Source organism: Dermochelys coriacea, chromosome 1 (assembly GCF_009764565.3).
Source record: "Dermochelys coriacea isolate rDerCor1 chromosome 1, rDerCor1.pri.v4, whole genome shotgun sequence".
NCBI lineage: Eukaryota > Metazoa > Chordata > Testudines > Dermochelyidae > Dermochelys > Dermochelys coriacea.
This window is the reverse complement of record NC_050068.2, coordinates 258,600,677-258,619,034: the sequence shown is the minus strand read 5'-3', so window position 1 is coordinate 258,619,034 and position 18,358 is coordinate 258,600,677. Positions and strand designations below refer to the sequence as shown.

Here is an 18,358-nt window from a genome sequence, read left to right as displayed (position 1 = left end):
GGAGAGTGGCCCCAAGCCCCTAGCTACAGTGGCACCAACATCCCAGTCAGGGCTAATGGGCCCTTTACAGCAGTTAGAGTGAGGTGATGTGCCAACGGGCATGGCATAGAGCTGTTATGCCAGCTCCCCTCTGCACTGGGGGAATTCCCTAGGGGCCAGATCTGCTGGCTTTCCAGCCCCTTTATGCCACTGGAGCTGTTTAGAGGGGCTAAGATGAACCATGCCCTTTAAGTGTACAATGGTTACTAACAGCAGGCTCTAACCCCCCACAAGTTTTCAGGGGAAAACACCATTTCCCCCCTCCAGGCTCCCCAGCTGCTGTCTGCCGTGGTGGAAGGAGGGGAAGGACAGACTGCAGGCCTGGGATGGGAGAATCACACTAAGATGCTTGATTGTGCTGATTTTGTGTCTTGGTTGAATCTTTAATGTGTGTTGTAATATGAAGAGCCACCCCCAAACCATCACCCCCCACCACTGTGAACACTACGGCAGCTAATGGCTCTTAGAGGCCAGGATCCGTTTATCTTCAACATCCTACTATCTTCTGGGCATCACTCTGGTTATGGTTCTTCCCCAGGTTAGGCACAGTCTTGCTTGTGGAAAGGCTGGGAAAGGCCCCATCACATCCCCTGTGCTAGCTGGCTATTCAGGGCAATGCTCCATGTTTACGCCCCACCTCTGTGAAGGCCTGCACGCAGCGGTCGATGTCATCCTCGCTGTGGACGGCTGAGATCTGCACCCGGATCCGTGCCTTCCCCTTGGGGACCACAGGGTAGCTGAAGCCGATGACATAAATGCCTGGTGATGAGAGTCATGTGCAAGAGGGAGGCAAACATTAATACTGGGGCTCATTAACTGGTGGGAGGGGGTCTTCAGGGGTTTTAGCTCCTTTTCTCTCTCCCCCCGCCACCCCCCCAGCAGGAATCAGACACTGCAGCACACAACTCCATGCTGGTATTGGAAAGGTGCCCCCTACAGAGTTGCGAGGGAAGCAATGGGAAGGGCGAATGATGTATGTGCTGCCCAGCAGAGTGGGGAAAATTTCTTCTCCAAAGCCCCATAGCAAAGCAGAGGCAATGTGGCGTGGAATAACTAGAGCGGGGCACTTCCCCATTGCTGGAGGGGCTGAGGAGGTACAGAAAATCCCATACGGCTACCAGACATGGAGTAAGATAGCTACAGGGAAAGAGGATCAGAGGCCATCCCTTCATCTGCATGTGATGCCACCACCTGACAGCCCCAGCCCCTTCCAGGTTTACCTCTCTCCAGCATGTCATCAGCCATCACTGACGCTAGCCGGGCCTCGCCCAGCATCACAGGGCAGATGGGGTGATCATTCCCTGAGATGCTAAATCCAGCTGCAGCCATCTTGCTTCGGAACCTGCAGGGGGGGCGGGGGAGGGAAGAGGAGCACATCATCCCTGCTCGGGGAAGCCCTTCCCCTCAGCCATCAGCCCACTGCTCTGGCTCCTGTGTGGCTCTGAACTGTCCTGGCTCCTCCATGGCCAGGATCAAACTCCGCACCAACCAACCTGCGTGAGGAAGGGGCCGTTCCTCTGAGATCCCCTCCTATTTTCTACCCACCTCAAAGGCCCTGTGGCAGGCTCTGCTGTGCCACTCTGGCTATCATGGCACCTTCTGCATCCAGACAGGTGCCTGGCATGTGGGGTCATGCTGGAGCTCGCACGAGGTAATCTCACAGCTGTGATATCACAGCCATCTCCATGGAAACCACAGGTGGTGCTATCAGCAGAGGATGGATAAAGAACCAGAGACCCCTCACTCCTGAGCAGAAAGGAGTCTACTGGCCAAGGGGGTGAGATGGGCAGGGAAGTGATTGCATGGAGAAGGGGTTTGTTGGGGATCTTCCCCCAAGACAGGATCCCAGGTCTTCAGCCCTCACCGCCTGGTCTTAGCCACCATGGACTGCGCAATAGCATTGCTCTCCATGAGCAGGTCCAGGGCCTTGGAGGCACAGCCCACAACGGCGGGAGGCAGGCTGTTGGAGAAGAGGTATGGGCGGGAGCGCTGGCGCAGCAGGTCGATAAGGGCCTTGGGGCCGGTCGTGTAGCCACCTGCAGGGGGAGGAGACAGAAAGAGCATCATTAGGGACAGGCGGAGGAAGAGCCAACAACAGGACCCTGGGAAATCCCCCTCCACCCCCAGTAACACAGGCAGCAGAGCCTGGGATCCCAGCTGGTTAGTTTCACTAATGGGTTCCCTCTTGGGTGCCCAGGTGTGACGTCTCCAAAGGAAGGTCAGAAGAGGATGCACATGGCAGGGCTTGCTAGGCCCCCTTCACCCTTGCTGTAGTGACCCTCATTGGGTCCAGGTCCTTCGGCTCCTATCCACATCTTGGTGCTCTCCATCAGTTTTGTACTGTTAAAGGGAGGGGGGCAGAAGGGTTTGAGGGAGCTCTCGGGTACAGGGCCACGTAGAAAAGCCAAGTCCCCAGAAAGGGGAATATCTGAACCTGCTGCTCCTCCAAGTGCCTTCCCCAGCGTTGAGTTGACAATGTCCACTTGGTCCATTACTCCCAGCAGTTCATCAGTACCTCTGCGAGGAGAGAACACGACCACATCAGCCCTGGCTACTTCAACCCGGGGGACTGGGCTATGGTGGCTGTGGCCTGGCACCAGTTCATTGCCACTTTCTCTCCAGCGTGGCTCTGGTGTTTTCCCAGTCCTGATGGAGTAGCCATGCCGCCAGTGGCAGGTTAACCCTATGGGCATCACTACCCATTTGCATCCCCACCACTAAAACGAAGGATACGCGGAACCAGGACTATAGCTATGGGTGCAGACTGTGAAATCCCAAAGTGCCGTGCTGTGGGAGGGGAAGACCTTGTCCAGCCAGCGGCAGCATAAAGCAGCAGGGAGCAGGCCAGGGAAGCATGCTGAGCCAGCCTGGCTGGCCTCCTCAGCGGAGTTCTTTCTCCAGATGGGGTGAGGTCATCTCCTGCAGGAGGGAGCCAGCCCTGCTAGCAAAGGCAGCACTGGGGGCTTGGAGCGTGGTATCCTTATCTCTCCCCGGGACAGGCTGCTCTTACTTCCTGCACACGGCAAACCAGGGGTTTCATAAGTCAGAGCAGAGACGTGGCTCCTGAGTAAGCTCCAAACAAGCCCCCGCCCACCCACACCCCAAGACTGAGAACACTATCCCCAAAATCTGAACCCACCCCTGTTATGCCACTCCCTGACACAAAGACAGGTGGAGAAAGGAAAGTGCTACCATCTCGTAAGGTGTGGGAGGATCAGTGGCCAGGTGGGGATCCCTTCAAGGACTAGTGGCTCTAAGGATCCACAGCCCCACAAGGAAGAAACCCCATATTCACACCCGTGGCTGGTCTAGCTCCTGAGAGTAAGACATGGGACTAGCAGGAAGGCCTGGTCTCGTACCGCCCATTGGGCCCAAGGAAGCCAGTGGCATGACATTCATCGATGAAGACGAGGGCCTGGTATTTCTGGGCCAGGCTGCAGATCTCCTTCAATGGGGCGATGTCACCATCCATGGAAAAGGCACCATCGGTAGCCACCAGCCTCAGGCGGTGTTTCTATGGAAGAGAGTGTGGCACGTTGCAAGGGATCGTGGGTAAAGACAACTGCTTGAGCAAATCTCTTTGGGAAGTGGGAGGAAAATGGAGACTGGGGTCTAGTACTCCTGGTACATGAATATATGGTCCCCATCCACCATCTCCCCTCCATCCATTCTTGAGCTCACATTGTGGCAGGCTTCCTCCCACCAACGAGCAAAGGATTGGATTCTTGCTAGAGTCTATCAAGGCTGCTTCAAGTGCTGGCCAAAGGGGGTTACTTCTCTAGAAGATGCAAGGTTATTCTCTGGGGGATGAACACCTTGCTCCTAGACTGGCAGTGGGTCACAGACTGAGTGCACTCCCAGGGCAAAGCATGTCTTTGTACCTGTGCGTCCTGCAGCTTGGCCTCCAGATCCTGCATGTCCATGTGCTTGTAGCGGTATTTGTTGGCCTTGCACAGGCGGATCCCGTCAATTATGGAGGCGTGATTCAGCTCATCCGACAGCACCGCGTCTTCTGGGGTCAGCAGTGCCTGCGGATGGCAAAACAATGGGCTGTGGTGGGTTATGGGGGGGAGCATCCTTGCTAGATACATGGGGAAAATTCTGTGTCATCACAGAACTCCTGGGTTGGCAGCCTCACTAGCTGATCACCAGAATCCTCTGCATCCTATTGGTGGTCAGGCCACTCATGGGGCAGTACCAGGGCACCATGTCTCTCCTCATGTCATGCGATACACCACTAAGGCTTCTATCTCTCAGCTCCTTTTCCCCTGCCATGGGTTCCTCTCCCTTTGCATTCTTTGTGTGGTTTGTTCCATAAGCCACATCTCCACCAACCCTACAGGATGTGCTGACTTCCTCTTCCAGGTTTGGGCCTAAGTTGGGGACAGTTCCCGCTTGCCCCATGCTTTTGGGATCCTTGCCATCACCATAGGCCCACAAGGGGCTACCCATCCTCCCCTGCAGGCCTCAGCCACCCTTGCCAGTATGCATGAACCGCTTCCCTACTTTTTAGGTGGAGTGGCTGCATCCGTTTTGAATTCTCATATGAGCAGGTCCAGAGAGCTCAGATTGGGGATGTTAGGGGGCTTGCAGAAGGTGGCCAACAGTGATGGGTCCCTCTGAGGGGACAGCTGGATGGGTTCCACTGCAGAGGCCTACCCAAAACCTAGGATTCATTGTGATGGTCACCCCTACTAGGAAGGAGGGGATGAAGGCTGACTAGAAAGCTCCATGGCACCTCCATGCCACCCCTTCCCTGTCTGAGAGCACTACCTCCATGATACACTCAGCCCCCCCCACCCCAGCAGCACACAGAGCCATTAGGCCTCCTCTCTATCCCTATCTCATCTCCTTTATCTTCAGCCTGCAACCCGCTGAGAGAAATAAGATCATCAGCAGAAGCAACTGCTTTGGGAGCTTGACTTGTTGCCTATGTAGTCCTTCCCCTTGCTGCCCCCTAAAAAAGCACAACACATGCACTATGAACCTCAAAGATACCAGCATTGGCATCAAAACAGCTGGCATAGAGGATGGCGTCTTCTCTCTGGTGGAAACGAGAGATCTTCTCCTCCAGGTTCTTGTGTATATTCTAGAGAGAGCCAAGACAGAGAGTGAGGGGTTTCAATTAACATGACCATTGGTCCAGCTAGAGTTCCCTGCTTGCCATGGTTTTCTGTCTGGGGTGCCTATTTTTCCCCAGACGAGTTCTCACCAAGGAACCTACATTGTGGTTATAATTTTTGGTCCCCCAAACCAATCGCTGCAACCACAAGACTCCAAATCAACACGGACAGGTGACGTGCGCTGAGGCACTTCCCATTTTTAACTGAGGCGTTGCCCCAAGAAGGTTAAGTGCCACACAAAGGGCCCAGATCTTCAGCTGATGTAAACTGAGGTAGCTTCCATGGCATCAGTGAAGACCCCAAGTTATCGTAGCTGCAGGTCTGGTTTTTTTTTTTTTTTTTTTTACACACACAGAAACACACACACAATCTTGGGGGGGTTATCAGTTTAACACAAAAGCCTACTTTATACCCTTAAACTGAGTGCATGTAGGGGCGTGTCTATGTGGCCATGTGTATGGATAAGCCTGTAGAGCTGTGTCTGTGTGGACATGCATGTGCCGAAGTGTTTAGAGAAAGGGAAGCACATGAGCCGCATGCCTGCACTGTTGTTACAGGTAACTATGGAGGCAAAGCTAAAGGCTTCTTTCCTCAGTGGTGGATATAGGATTGGTTTGGGGGAAATCAAGATCCTGGGAAGAGATCGTGGAGAATGGCAGCTAATTAATATGCAAGAGAGTGGGAGTGAGGGCTTTGCCTTCTCCCAGGAGCTCCTGTGGAGACCTGGTTATTTGTGGAAGGGTCAGGCTCATGCAGACAGGGGTGGGGTGGGAGGGGCAGAGTGAGGAGTAAAGGAAAGGGAGGGGGGACAGCACATCCATGGGGAGCAGGACAGGAGGAGAGAGAGATCAGACGGAGGAGGAAAGGAGAAACAAGTAGGGGAGAAGGGGAAGGAAGAGGAGAGAAAAAGAGGGGCTAGAACAGAGAAGCCAGACAGCCAGGAGAGGCCAGCCCACACGACAGACCTAAAGCACCCTACTTGGTTTCACCTGGGAGCAGTGTGGCTTGGTGGCAGGCAGCACAACAGATGTTTGTGTTTTAGCCCAAGGGAAAGGGGACTACTCCATTCTGGATCACGGCCCCACCCATACCTGTGTTCCGCAGATGAAACGGACAGAGCTGAGGCCAGCTCCGAACTTCTCCAGGGCCTCTAGTCCAGAGTGGATCACCTCAGGGTGGCTGGAGAGCCCTAGGTAGTTATTGGCACAGAAATTCAGGATCCCTGCAAAGAGGAGGAGGGCAGAAAGGAGTGAGCAATCCCTACACCCCCTGATGCAGCAAGACAATAGATTTCAGAGTAGCAGCCGTGTTAGTCTGTATCTGCAAAAAGAAAAGGAGGACTTGTGGCACCTTAGAGACTAACAAATTTATTTGAGCATAAGCTTTTGTGAGCTACAGCTCACTTCATCGGATGCATGCAGTGGACTGAATAGATAATAGAGAAAACCTTAGCCAATAGCAGGAGTGAAGCTAACACACCAAAAGCAGCCAGGTATGTGCCTGGAACCATGGAAACATTCCTGTGTCACACATTCCCAGCCTGCCTCCTAGGCTGATTACTGGGCAAAAGTAGATCAGTCCAATTGCTTCACAATGACCCATCACTAAGACAGCTTAGCCGGTTTCCTCTCTCTCTCTCCTCACATAAGCACAGGCATGGCAACAAGGATCCTTCTATCTGGGATCTCTATCCAGCAGGAGACAGGCTGCCTGTTGCTTCAGAAGATGTTCAGGTAACAGGCAGGCCAAGTTTCCGGTTGTTAAATTCAGGTTCCAAAAAAGGGTGATTCAAGGACAGTGCTAAAATCCTGGCTTTTTCTGGTCACTGTTTTTTGACTATAGGATGAAAATCTGAAAATGCAGATAAAAGTAGGCAAACCAATTCTCAGATGACAACACCAGCAAGTATCACCTCTTCCAGGCCCTAAATAGAAAACCAGTGTCACAACCGAGTCCTGCTCTCTGAACAGACTCCAGTCAGTTGTGACTGGCTCCAACCACAAATCCCATGTGCTGTTAAGCTCCCTGGCCCTGGGGAGCGACCAGTCACTCACTATTCCTACCACTAGATCTTTAAGGCATACTCCCGGGTGCAGGCCCTACATCTGACACCCTTTGTGGGCATTGAGATTCCACAGTCCAGCTGCCTCAGAGCCAGGAACCAGTGCCCCAGCTCCAGAGCCCCCAATAGCTTAGACACAGTCCATCTGGCTGTGGGATCGCTGTTTTTTTTTTTTTTCTAGTTAACCCCTCCTGGGATAACAGGGCAGCAAAGCAAGAACACACAGGCTTAGCAAAGGAATTTCTCACACACACTTAATTCTTAAAAAACTCAAGAGCATTACAGATCTATGGAAAACAACAAACTTCGGACACAGCCTCCCCAGTGTCCTCTCCCACGAGTCCTGGGTTTGGTTCAAGTGCTTTAGGGGAAGCCAAGCTCCTCCTGTCTCCACTCCTTCCCGCTGTTCCTGGCAATGACTCAGATGGCATGTCTTAAGACAGCCTCTGACACCTTTTCTGTGCCTACTCTTCCTCTGGGGACTTGTCAAACACCCACCACCATCTTTCAGGCAGGGAGTCAATCAACAGTATTAGACCTGCCAGTAGAACCCCTGTTGCTCCAGGAGTGCATTGCTGTGCTCTGTCCCAGCTTTTCAGACAGTTTCTGGACATGGGGTCAAGTTCCTGCTAGAGGCTGACTGCTCCAAGCCATACTGAAGATTACATTTGAAATGAAGGTTGAAATAAAAAAAGGTGTTTACAAAACCAAAATGGGATTCTGAAACTGACACTGACAACCCCCCTTCAACCATCACCATCAGGGAGCTCCCAGCCACAAAGAACCAGAAACTGATACGGACCAATGCTTATTATTTCTGTTTAACATTTATACTATGGTAGAAGCCAAGGGCCTCAGTCAGTATCAGAATCCTATCGTGCTGGGTAGGTGCCGTATATACACGCACATACAGAGCAGGAAACAGTCCTGGCCCAAAGAGCTTTCCATCCAAATAAACCATAATTATGGCCAGTCAATGCAGACGGGATCAAACCATCTTTAAAAAACAAAAAAACACCTTTCATGTTCATTAAATTACCAAAAAAAAAAAAAAAAAAAGGGTGTTTGTTTGAAATCTGTAGAAATCAGGAACAGTATCCCCGACAATGTCACGGCAAACCTGGTGGCTGAACTTTGTGACTTTGTCCTTACCCATAACTATTTCACATTTGGGGACAATGTATACCTTCAAGTCAGCGGCACTGCGATGGGTACCCGCATGGCCCCACAGTATGCCAAAATTTTTATGGCTGACTTAGAACAACGCTTCCTCAGCTCTCGTCCCCTAATGCCCCTATTCTACTTGCGCTACATTGATGACATCTTCATCATCTGGACCCATGGAAAAGAAGCCCTTGAGGAATTCCACCATGTTTTCAATAATTTCCATCCCACCATCAACCTCAGCCTGGACCAGTCCACACAAGAGATCCACTTCCTGGACACTACGGTGCTAATAAGCGATGGTCACATAAACACCACTCTATACTGGAAACCTACTGACTGCTATTCCTACCTACATACCTCCAGCTTTCATCCAGACTACACCACATGATCCATTGTCTACAGCCAAGCTCTACGATATAACCGCATTTGCTCCAACCCCTCAGACAGAGACAAACACCTACAAGATCTCTATCATGCATTCTTACAACTACAATACCCACCTGCTGAAGTGAAGAAACAGACTGACAGAGCCAGAAGAGTACCCAGAAGTCACCTAACACAGGACAGGTCCAACAAAGAAAATAACAGAACGCCACTAGCCATCACCTTCAGCCCCCAACTAAAACCTCTCCAGTGCATCATCAAGGATCTACAACCTATCCTGAAGGACGACCCATCGCTCTCACAGATCTTGGGAGACAGGCCAGTCCTTGCTTACAGACAGCCCCCCAACCTGAAGCAAATAAATACTCACCAGCAACCACACACCAGAACCACTAATCCAGGAACCTATCCTTGCAACAAAGCCCGTTGCCAACTCTGTCCACATATCTATTCAGGGGACACCATCTTAGGGCCTAATCACATCAGCCACACTATCAGAGGCTCGTTCACCTGCGCATCTACCAATGTGATATATGCCATCATGTGCCAGCAATGCCCCTCTGCCATGTACATTGGTCAAACTGGACAGTCTCTACGTAAAAGAATAAATGCACACAAATCAGACGTCAAGAATTATAACATTCAAAAACCAGTCAGAGAACACTTCAATCTCTCTGGTCACTCGACTACAGACCTAAAAGTGGCAATTCTTCAGCAAAAAAGCTTCAAAAACAGACTCCAACGAGCGACTGCTGAATTGGAATTAATTTGCAAACTGGATACAATTAACTTAGGCTTGAATAGAGACTGGGAGTGGATGGGTCATTACACAAAGTAAAATTATTTCCCCATGTTTATCTCCCATCCCCACCCCCACCGTTCCTCAGACGTTCTTGTCAACTGCAGGAAATGGCCCACCTCGCTACCGTCACTACATCATCACTACAAAAGGTTTCCCCCCCCCACTCTCCTGTTGGTAATAGCTCACCTTAAGTGATCACTCTGGTTACAGTGTGTATGGTAACACCCATTGCTTCATGTTCTCTATGTACATAAATCTCCCCACTGCATTTTCCACTGAATGCATCTAATGAAGTGAGCTATAGCTCACGAAAGCTTATGCTCAGATAAATTTGTTAGTCTCTAAGGTGCCACAAGTCCTCCTTTTCTCTTTGCGAATACAGACTAACATGGCCGCTACTCTGAAACGTGTAGAAATCTATCAAATTTAGGCCCTGACCACACTGGCTTGCCAACCCATGACCCCATATCCGACAAATACTTATGCACATGCTTATCCTTACTCACATGAGTAATCCCATTGAAGCCAATGAGATCACTCGCATGCTTAAATTAAAGCATCTGCGTATGTTTGCAGGATCAGGGTCATCCTAGGCCCTTAAAAAACAGGTTAGCAACAAGCATGTTTAAACACAGTTTCTTAATTCTGTTTGAAGAACAGAGTTAGAGCCTAAGGGCTTAAAATACACTACAAAAGCCTCAGTGTCAGAGGACTGAGCTGCAATATGCTATCTCAAGACATGGTCAAAAGTTGGTTCTCTCTTGTAGACAGGTCCTTACCTATGTATTAACCACATCGGGGGCATCTGTTTGTTTGGTTTTTCTGTTGTAATTTAGTATAAATGGGCCGAAATACTGCCAGAGATCAGTACTTATCTAGACAGGGATATGCAGTCACAGATACAAATCATCAACAGCCAGGTGTTGGTTAAGCTTTTTATAGAATAGGAATATTACATTTCTAGAATATCTCCCAGAGTGATACAACCAAACAGCTCATGGAAGGTGGTGGTTGGCCATGTGAGTGGCTTAGGTTTTTTAAGTGAGTTTTGAAATTTATATATACAGTGGGGTAGAAATTCTGTGTTTTCTCCATAGGTTTTGTCAAAAAACTAAAGCTCTTACTCTCAATGTACCGGGCCAATTTTTATTATTTGTGTTACAATCGTGCCCCAACTGTGATTGGGGCGCCGTTGTGCTGGGCATCATAACAAAACATAACAAGAGAAAGAGAAAGCATGGGAGAAAGGCAACATTATTATTATTATTCCCATTTGACAGATGGGGAAACTGAGGTAGAGATTCACAATGCTGAGGCCAGAAGGGACCACTGTGATAGTCTATCTGACCTCCTGCATAACACAGGACTTCCCTAAATTAATTCCTATTTAGATTCGAGCATGTCTTATAGAAAAAAAAATCCAATCTTGATTTTAAAGTTTCCAGTGATGGAGAATCCACCATTACCTTTGGTAATTTGTTCCCATTATTAATTACCCCCACTGTTCAAAAGGTGCACCACACACTGGAAGGAAAAAACAACAAACCGAAAGTTACTTGGAAATGATGCAAGAAATCCAAAACAACTATCAAAAAAAACCTGAGGACAGCCACCCAACACAAAAACAAAAAGTGGAACCAACTATAACTACCCCACAACCCACAGAACAATAGTGACCCAGAACACCTCCGGGAAAAACCATGGCACCAGTACCTACCACATGGACATTACACGACACCCAAACATCATCAATTTATCAAGACTACTCCTCACTGGAGATGAATTATCTGTACTCTCCAAGGAGCTATGGTTCTGTCCCACCACAGAATCTGATGCCATACTAACATATGGAAAACTAGAACAATTCTTCCACTGTCTCCGCCCCAAAGAATTATTTCACAATAATGACGACACCACTCACAATTACCAAGTCCCCACCAGCAATCATAAGAAAAAAGAATCCTCAGATTGGATACCACAGAGTGGATGAAACCACACCCGAGATTACATTGATTGCTTCAGGGGAAAAATTGACTGAGAAATCCTTAACAAACATCACATCCATCATAATCTATCCACCACCGAGAGGACAGCCATACAGTCCTGAAATCTAACCACCAGATAGTGATCAAACCAAAGTCAAAGGGAGCGCTATTGTAGTCCTCAACTATGATGACTATGTTAATAAAAAGAAAAACTAGAAACTAACAAAGGTGCCACAAGTACTCCTTTTCTTTTTGTGAATACAGACTAACACGGCTGCTACTCTGAAACCTGTCATTATGCAAGACTATGTTAATGAGGCCAACTGACAACTCTCTGACACCACCTACTATAAAGAACTCAAAAAAGACCCCACACCACAATTTATCCAGGAACTTAAGAATATCATCAACTCCTTCTCCAAACAACTCCAAGAGAAACTCTATAAACTCATCCCCCATGAACCCATGCCAGGCACCTTCTACATGCTTCCCAAGCTACACAAACAAAGGAAACCAGGCCAACCCATCATATCTGGCCACAGCACTCTTACTGAAGGAATATTGGGAATCAGAGAAACCACTGTGCAGTGAGTAGTTTGACGAAGGCCAAATTTCCTCCAGGACACAACCGACTTCCTCCACAAGCTCTGTAACATTAACAGCCTCCCTTGGAACACCATCCTCGCCACCATGCATGTCACTTCCCCATACAACAACATCCCTAACAATGACGACATGGCTGCCTGCCTCAAATATTTACAAGACAACGGACAACCCTCAGATATTCACCCCAAACGCTCTCCCAACTCATCCATTACATCCCCACCCAAAATAATTTTACATTCAACAACAAAAACTTTGTCTAAACCATGGGAACAGCCCCCGTTACTAGGATGGCTCCCCAATATGCCATCCTCTTTGTGGGCTATCTTGAAGAATTTCTGGACAAGTGCACCACAAAACCAATGATATATCTGAGATACATTGGATGATATTTTCATCCTCTAGACAGAAGGCTTAAACTCCCTCACAGATTTCCACCACAACTTCAAAAACCACTATCTGTCCATTAAACTCTTTCTGGACCACTCCCACAATAGCATCAACTTTCTGGACACCCAATCAGCTTCAGCAATGGAAACCTACAGACAACCATATACAAGAAACCGATGGATCACCACACCTACCTTCACAGATCCAATAACCACCCCTAACACACCAAGAAATCGGTTATCTATAGGCAGGCACTCAGGTACCACAGAATATGCTCCGAGGAGAAAAATCTGGGATATACACATTAACACACTCAAAACCAATTTCACCAAACAAGGACCCTCCAGAGAAGTAGATTGCTTCATGGAACAGGCCACCAAAATACCCCAAGAGAACCTGCTTTGATACAGAAATAAATCCCCTTCACCCCACGCTGGAACCCATATGAGGTTTCATCAAACAACTACAATCCATACTGAGTGGAGACCTCACCCTGGGAAAAAAAACAAACAAACAAACAAACAAACCACTTTCCTGATCCCTCACTTCTGGCCTTCAAACAACATCCCCAAGCTCATCATCAGAAGCAAGCGTCCCACAAATTAAAACACACCAACTCAAAGCAGCACCAGTTCCTGCCAGAACAACAAATGCAAAACCTGCAGACATATCTCCACAGCTATAATGATCAACATCCCCTACAACACATCTTTCGAAAACCATACATCTTACACATGCCTATCACATGTGGTGTACCTCAATCAGTGCACTAGATTCCCCAGTAACAACTATGTGTGTGAAACCAGACAATCATTATGGTCTCAAATGAACTCACACAGGAAAATGATAAAAAACAAAAATAGCCTGTCGCCTGTGGGTGAACACTTTTCACTTTCTCCCAGCGCCGCGCTACAACCACACAAGCGTTGCCAGTGTAGACTAGCCCTTAGAGCGTCTTCACCAGACACCCTACAGCAGTGCAGCTGCTTCAGTGCAGGTGTAGACCTGCCCTTAGCTGTGATGCTCAGAGTACCTTTCCCAGCCCTGAAGAGCTCTGTGGGACTTGAAAGCTTGTCTCTCTCCCCAACAGAAGTTGGTCCAATAAAAGCTATGACCTCACCCACCTGGTCTCCACCTTATTTCAAGTTTGAAGAGACAGAGAGAGTCAGGCTATGTCTACACTAGTACTTTTGTTGGAAAAACTTTTGTCTGTCAGGGGTGTGAAAAAAAACAACAACACATCTCTGGGTGAGATAAGTTACACTGATGAAGCGCCGGTGTAGACAGTCCTATGTCAGCAGAAGACATAGCTACTGCCACTCGCGGGGGGTGGTTTAATTATGCCGACAGTAGAGCTGTGGCGCTGTAAGGTCTCTAGTGTAGACCTAGCCTTAGGCTTTTAACGACACGGCTTTTAACATGGCTGTGTCGCTACAGCCGTGCCACTAAAAGTCGTGCAGTGTAGCCGCTGTTTGTTGTCTCTCCTGCCAACAAAAAACTTCCACCCCCAATGAGCAGCATTTGCGTTGTCAGCAGGAACGCACTGTTCACATTAAGAAAAGGAGTACTTGTGGCACCTTAGAGACTAACAAATTTATTAGAGCATAAGCTTTCGTGAGCTACAGCGCTCACGAAAGCTTATGCTCTAATAAATTTGTTAGTCTCTAAGGTGCCACAAGTACTCCTTTTCTTTTTGCGAATACAGACTAACACGGCTGCTACTCTGAAAACTGTTCACATTGGCGCTTGTCGTTGGCAATACTTTTGTCTTTTGGGGGGATTGAGGGGGTGTTGTAACACCTCTGAAAGACAAAAGTTTTGTTGTTCAATTGCCAGTGTAGACATAGCACAAGTGACTTGCCTGAGGTCATGCAAGAAATCTGCTGAAGAGGGAAGAACTCATCTTCCAAGTCCCAGTCCAGTGCTCATAAATACTACTGCCTTGCATTTGTCACCCAAAAAAACCTTAAAAAGAAGGAACAAATTCATTCCTAAGTCCTGCTGTGATCACTCTGTTCTTGAAGTGAGAGTTTTGATTGCCTTATTTTAGCTGGCATAAACACAAACCTTATTATTGGTCATAAAATCATCCAACTCTTTTTTAAATACTCCAGTTGCAGTATTTGACTCCATGACCTCCTGCAGCAAGGATTCCACAGGCTGGATTACACACAGCAAGAAGTAGTATTTCCTTTGCCTGGCTTTAAATGTACTTGCCATTAACTTAATCAAGTGATCCCTTGTTCTCATATTATGGGACTGCGTAAGAGGGAAGGATCTGACCATCTTTCACTATAGTCCTCGTAATAATAAATCTGTCAGTTATAGGCACAAAGGCAGGTCAAATTAGGCCCAAAATGTATTTGTTTACAAACAAACAAAAATAAAATGATGTTTTAGAAAAACAGACGCCCACATAATTGGGTTTTGTTTTTTAATTTAGAGAGTTTTCAAATAAAAACACAAAAACAAATGAAAAGCCCCATACTATCTTCACAAATTACCTTGCCACATTGTGCTTGTGCAGAACCCAAAAGATATATTGACTAGAAACAAAACTGAAATTGGCTAGTATAACGTCCTTGTCAAAGGTGAGAGAAATGAAAAAAAAAAACAAACAGTGTATAAACAATGTCCATTAAACCGGATGTTCAATAGTCTTTGTTTTACATTTAAAAAAAATATATTTTAGCCTGACAATGCTTAAATCTTCTCCAACACTTCTCCAACCTAAATTAAATATTTTTGACGTCTCTGACTCAAGGAATATTTCGAACACACCTCTGACCAACATATTAACCCACAGAGACCTTCCTACCAACACTACAAAAAGAAGGATTCTGGGTGGACTGCTCCTGAAGGTCGAAACAGCAGACTGGACTTCTACATAGAGTGCTTCTGCTGACGTGCACGAGCTGAAATTGTGGAAAAGCAGCATCACTTGCCCCATAACCTCAGTCATGCAGAACACAATGCCATCCACAGCCTCAGAAACAACTCTGACATCATAATCAAAAAGGCTGACAAAGGACGTGCTGTCGTCATGATGAATAGGTTGGAGTATGAACAAGAGACTACTAGGCAGCTCTCCAACACCACTTTCTACAAGCCATTACCCTCTGATCCCATGGAAAAGAAGCCCTTCAGGAATTCCACCATGATTTCAACAATTTCCATCCCACCATCAACCTCAGCCTGGAACAGTCCACACAAGAGATTCACTTCCTGGACACTACGGTGCTAATAAGCGATGGTCACATAAACACCACCCTATATCGGAAACCTACTGACCGCTATTCCTACCTACATGCCTCCAGCTTTCATCCAGATCATACCACACGATCCATTGTCTACAGCCAAGCTCTACGATATAACCGCATTTGCTCCAACCCCTCAGACAATGACCAACACCTACAAGATCTCTATCATGCATTCTTACAACTACAATACCCACCTGCTGAAGTGAAGAAACAGACTGACAGAGCCAGAAGAGTACCCAGAAGTCACCTAACACAGGACAGGCCCAACAAAGAAAATAACAGAACAGAAATAACAGAAAATAACAGAATGGCCACTAGCCATCACCTTCAGCCCCCAACTAAAACCTCTCCAGTGCATCATCAAGGATCTACAACCTATCCTGAAGGACGACCCATCACTCTCACAGATCTTGGGAGACAGGCCAGTCCTTGCTTACAGACAGCCCCCCAATCTGAAGCAAATACTCACCAGCAACCACACACCAGAACCACTAACCCAGGAACCTATCCTTGCAACAAAGCCCGTTGCCAACTCTGTCCACATATCTATTCAGGGGACACCATCATAGGGCCTAATCACATCAGCCACACTATCAGAGGCTTGTTCACCTGCGCATCTACCAATGTGATATATGCCATCATGTGCCAGCAATGTCCCTCTGCCATGTACATTGGCCAAACTGGACAGTCTCTACGTAAAAGAATAAATGGACACAAATCAGACGTCAAGAATTATAACATTCAAAATCCAGTTGGAGTACACTTCAATCTCTCCGGTCACTCGATTACAGACCTGAGGGGGGCTATCCTTCAACAAAAAAGCTTCAAAAACAGACTCCAACGAGAGACTGCTGAATTGGAATTAAATTTGCAAACTGGATACAATTAACTTAGGCTTGAATAGAGACTGGGAATGGATGAGTCATTACACAAAGTAAAACTATTTCCCCATGGTATTTCTTCCCCCACCCCACCCCCCCACTGTTCCTCAGATATTCTTGTTTACTGCTGGAAATAGCCTACCTTGCTTGTCACCATGAAAGGTTTTCCTCCTTCTCTCTCCTTCCTCCCCCCCCCCTCCCCCCACTGCTGGTGATGGCTTATCTTAAGTGATCAGTTTCCTTACTGTAAAAAGAAAAGGAGGACTTGTGGCACCTTAGAGACTAACAAATTTATTAGAGCATAAGCTTTCGTGAGCTACAGCTCACTTCATCGGATGCATTTTTTTTTCCCCACCAAATGCATCCGATGAAGTGAGCTGTAGCTCACGAAAGCTTATACTCTAATAAATTTGTTAGTCTCTAAGGTGCCACCAGTCCTCCTTTTCTTTTTGCAAATACAGACTAACACGGCTGCTACTCTGAAACCTTTCCTTACAGTGTGTATGATAAAACCCATTGTTTCATGTTCTCTGTGTGTGTATATCAATCTCCCCTCCGTTTTTTCCACCAAATGCATCCGATGAAGTGAGCTGTAGCTCACGAAAGCTTATGGTCTAATAAATTTGTTAGTTTCTAAGGTGCCACAAGTCCTCCTCCTCTTTTTTGCGAATACAGACTAACACGGCTGCTACTCTGAAACCAATCCTTCATTCTGTCATCTTTTGGTGTATTTCTGCCCAAGACCTATCCATCCTCATTGCCCTTGATTCAATAATCTCAGCTACCCCTTTTGTAATCTGAAAGCACAATGCTCCAAATCGGGGGTCCAAATCCTGAAAGAATATTGCATTTTCCATGTCTTTTATAAAACACATTCAATTATAATGTCCATGTTTTTACCGCACGGGGGTACAGGGTTCTCTCCCCCCGACCATTAGCACATGGGGGACTCAGACTGGTTTGGTTTATATTCATTATCTGGAGAACACGAAAGCCGAATTTCATCTGCCACAGTGCTGCACTCTCCCCTACATGGTCTTACATTCGTCTGGCGTTTCTTATAACCCTCCGTGGCTCTGGCGAACGGCCCCGTGTGTCTCTCCTCTGGCCCGGCACCGCAGACGCGTACATTTCACGGATGCAAGACCTACCTCCTCTGCTGCCGTCGACGTGGATATGCGGCCCTTGCTTGGATGTTATAACCCTCTCGCTCTTCCAGGTCCCAGCGCCGCGGATGCTCTCCAGCTCAGCCTCCAGGACGCGGTGGAGCTGGGCCAGGGCAGCCCTTGCCCGGCCCGCGCCCGGGCCCGGGCCGAGGGGGTAGCTCAGCAGGCGGCTGCAGCGCATCCCCCCAGCTCCGCTGCGCAGAGACGAGGCCGGCGGCGAAGAGCCTGCGAAGGCAACCTATGGCGGAGGCGGAACCTGGACCAGCCAATCAGAAGCAGCCACAGGCGCCCCCGCCCTCGGCAGAGGTTAGTTAAAGGGACAGGGCTGAGCGTCTAGACTAGCAAAAAGAACAGGAGGACTTGTGGCCCCTTAGAGACTGACACTTTTATTAGAGCATAAGCTTTCGTGGGCTACCGCTCACTCAGGGGGGTGGGGGAAGCTGGAGCAGGAGGACAGTGACCTCAGCTTAGGGTGGAGGGGCACTGACCCAGCACT

General features: G+C 48.0%; 1 protein-coding gene across 1 annotated transcript; it reads right to left on the bottom strand.

The window, feature by feature from the left end:
• Positions 1-645: 645 nt before the first annotated feature.
• GCAT (glycine C-acetyltransferase) lies at positions 646-18,106 on the bottom strand. Its single transcript, XM_038374796.2, has 9 exons — positions 17,848-18,106; positions 6,254-6,384; positions 5,027-5,128; positions 3,921-4,067; positions 3,399-3,553; positions 2,474-2,556; positions 1,904-2,075; positions 1,260-1,381; positions 646-798 (listed from the first exon to the last, which is right to left on the bottom strand). The coding sequence occupies exons 1-9, from the start codon at positions 18,041-18,043 to the stop codon at positions 647-649; spliced, it is 1,260 nt and encodes a 419-aa protein (XP_038230724.1). The 5' UTR covers positions 18,044-18,106; the 3' UTR covers position 646.
• Between the last annotated feature and the right edge of the window lie 252 nt (positions 18,107-18,358).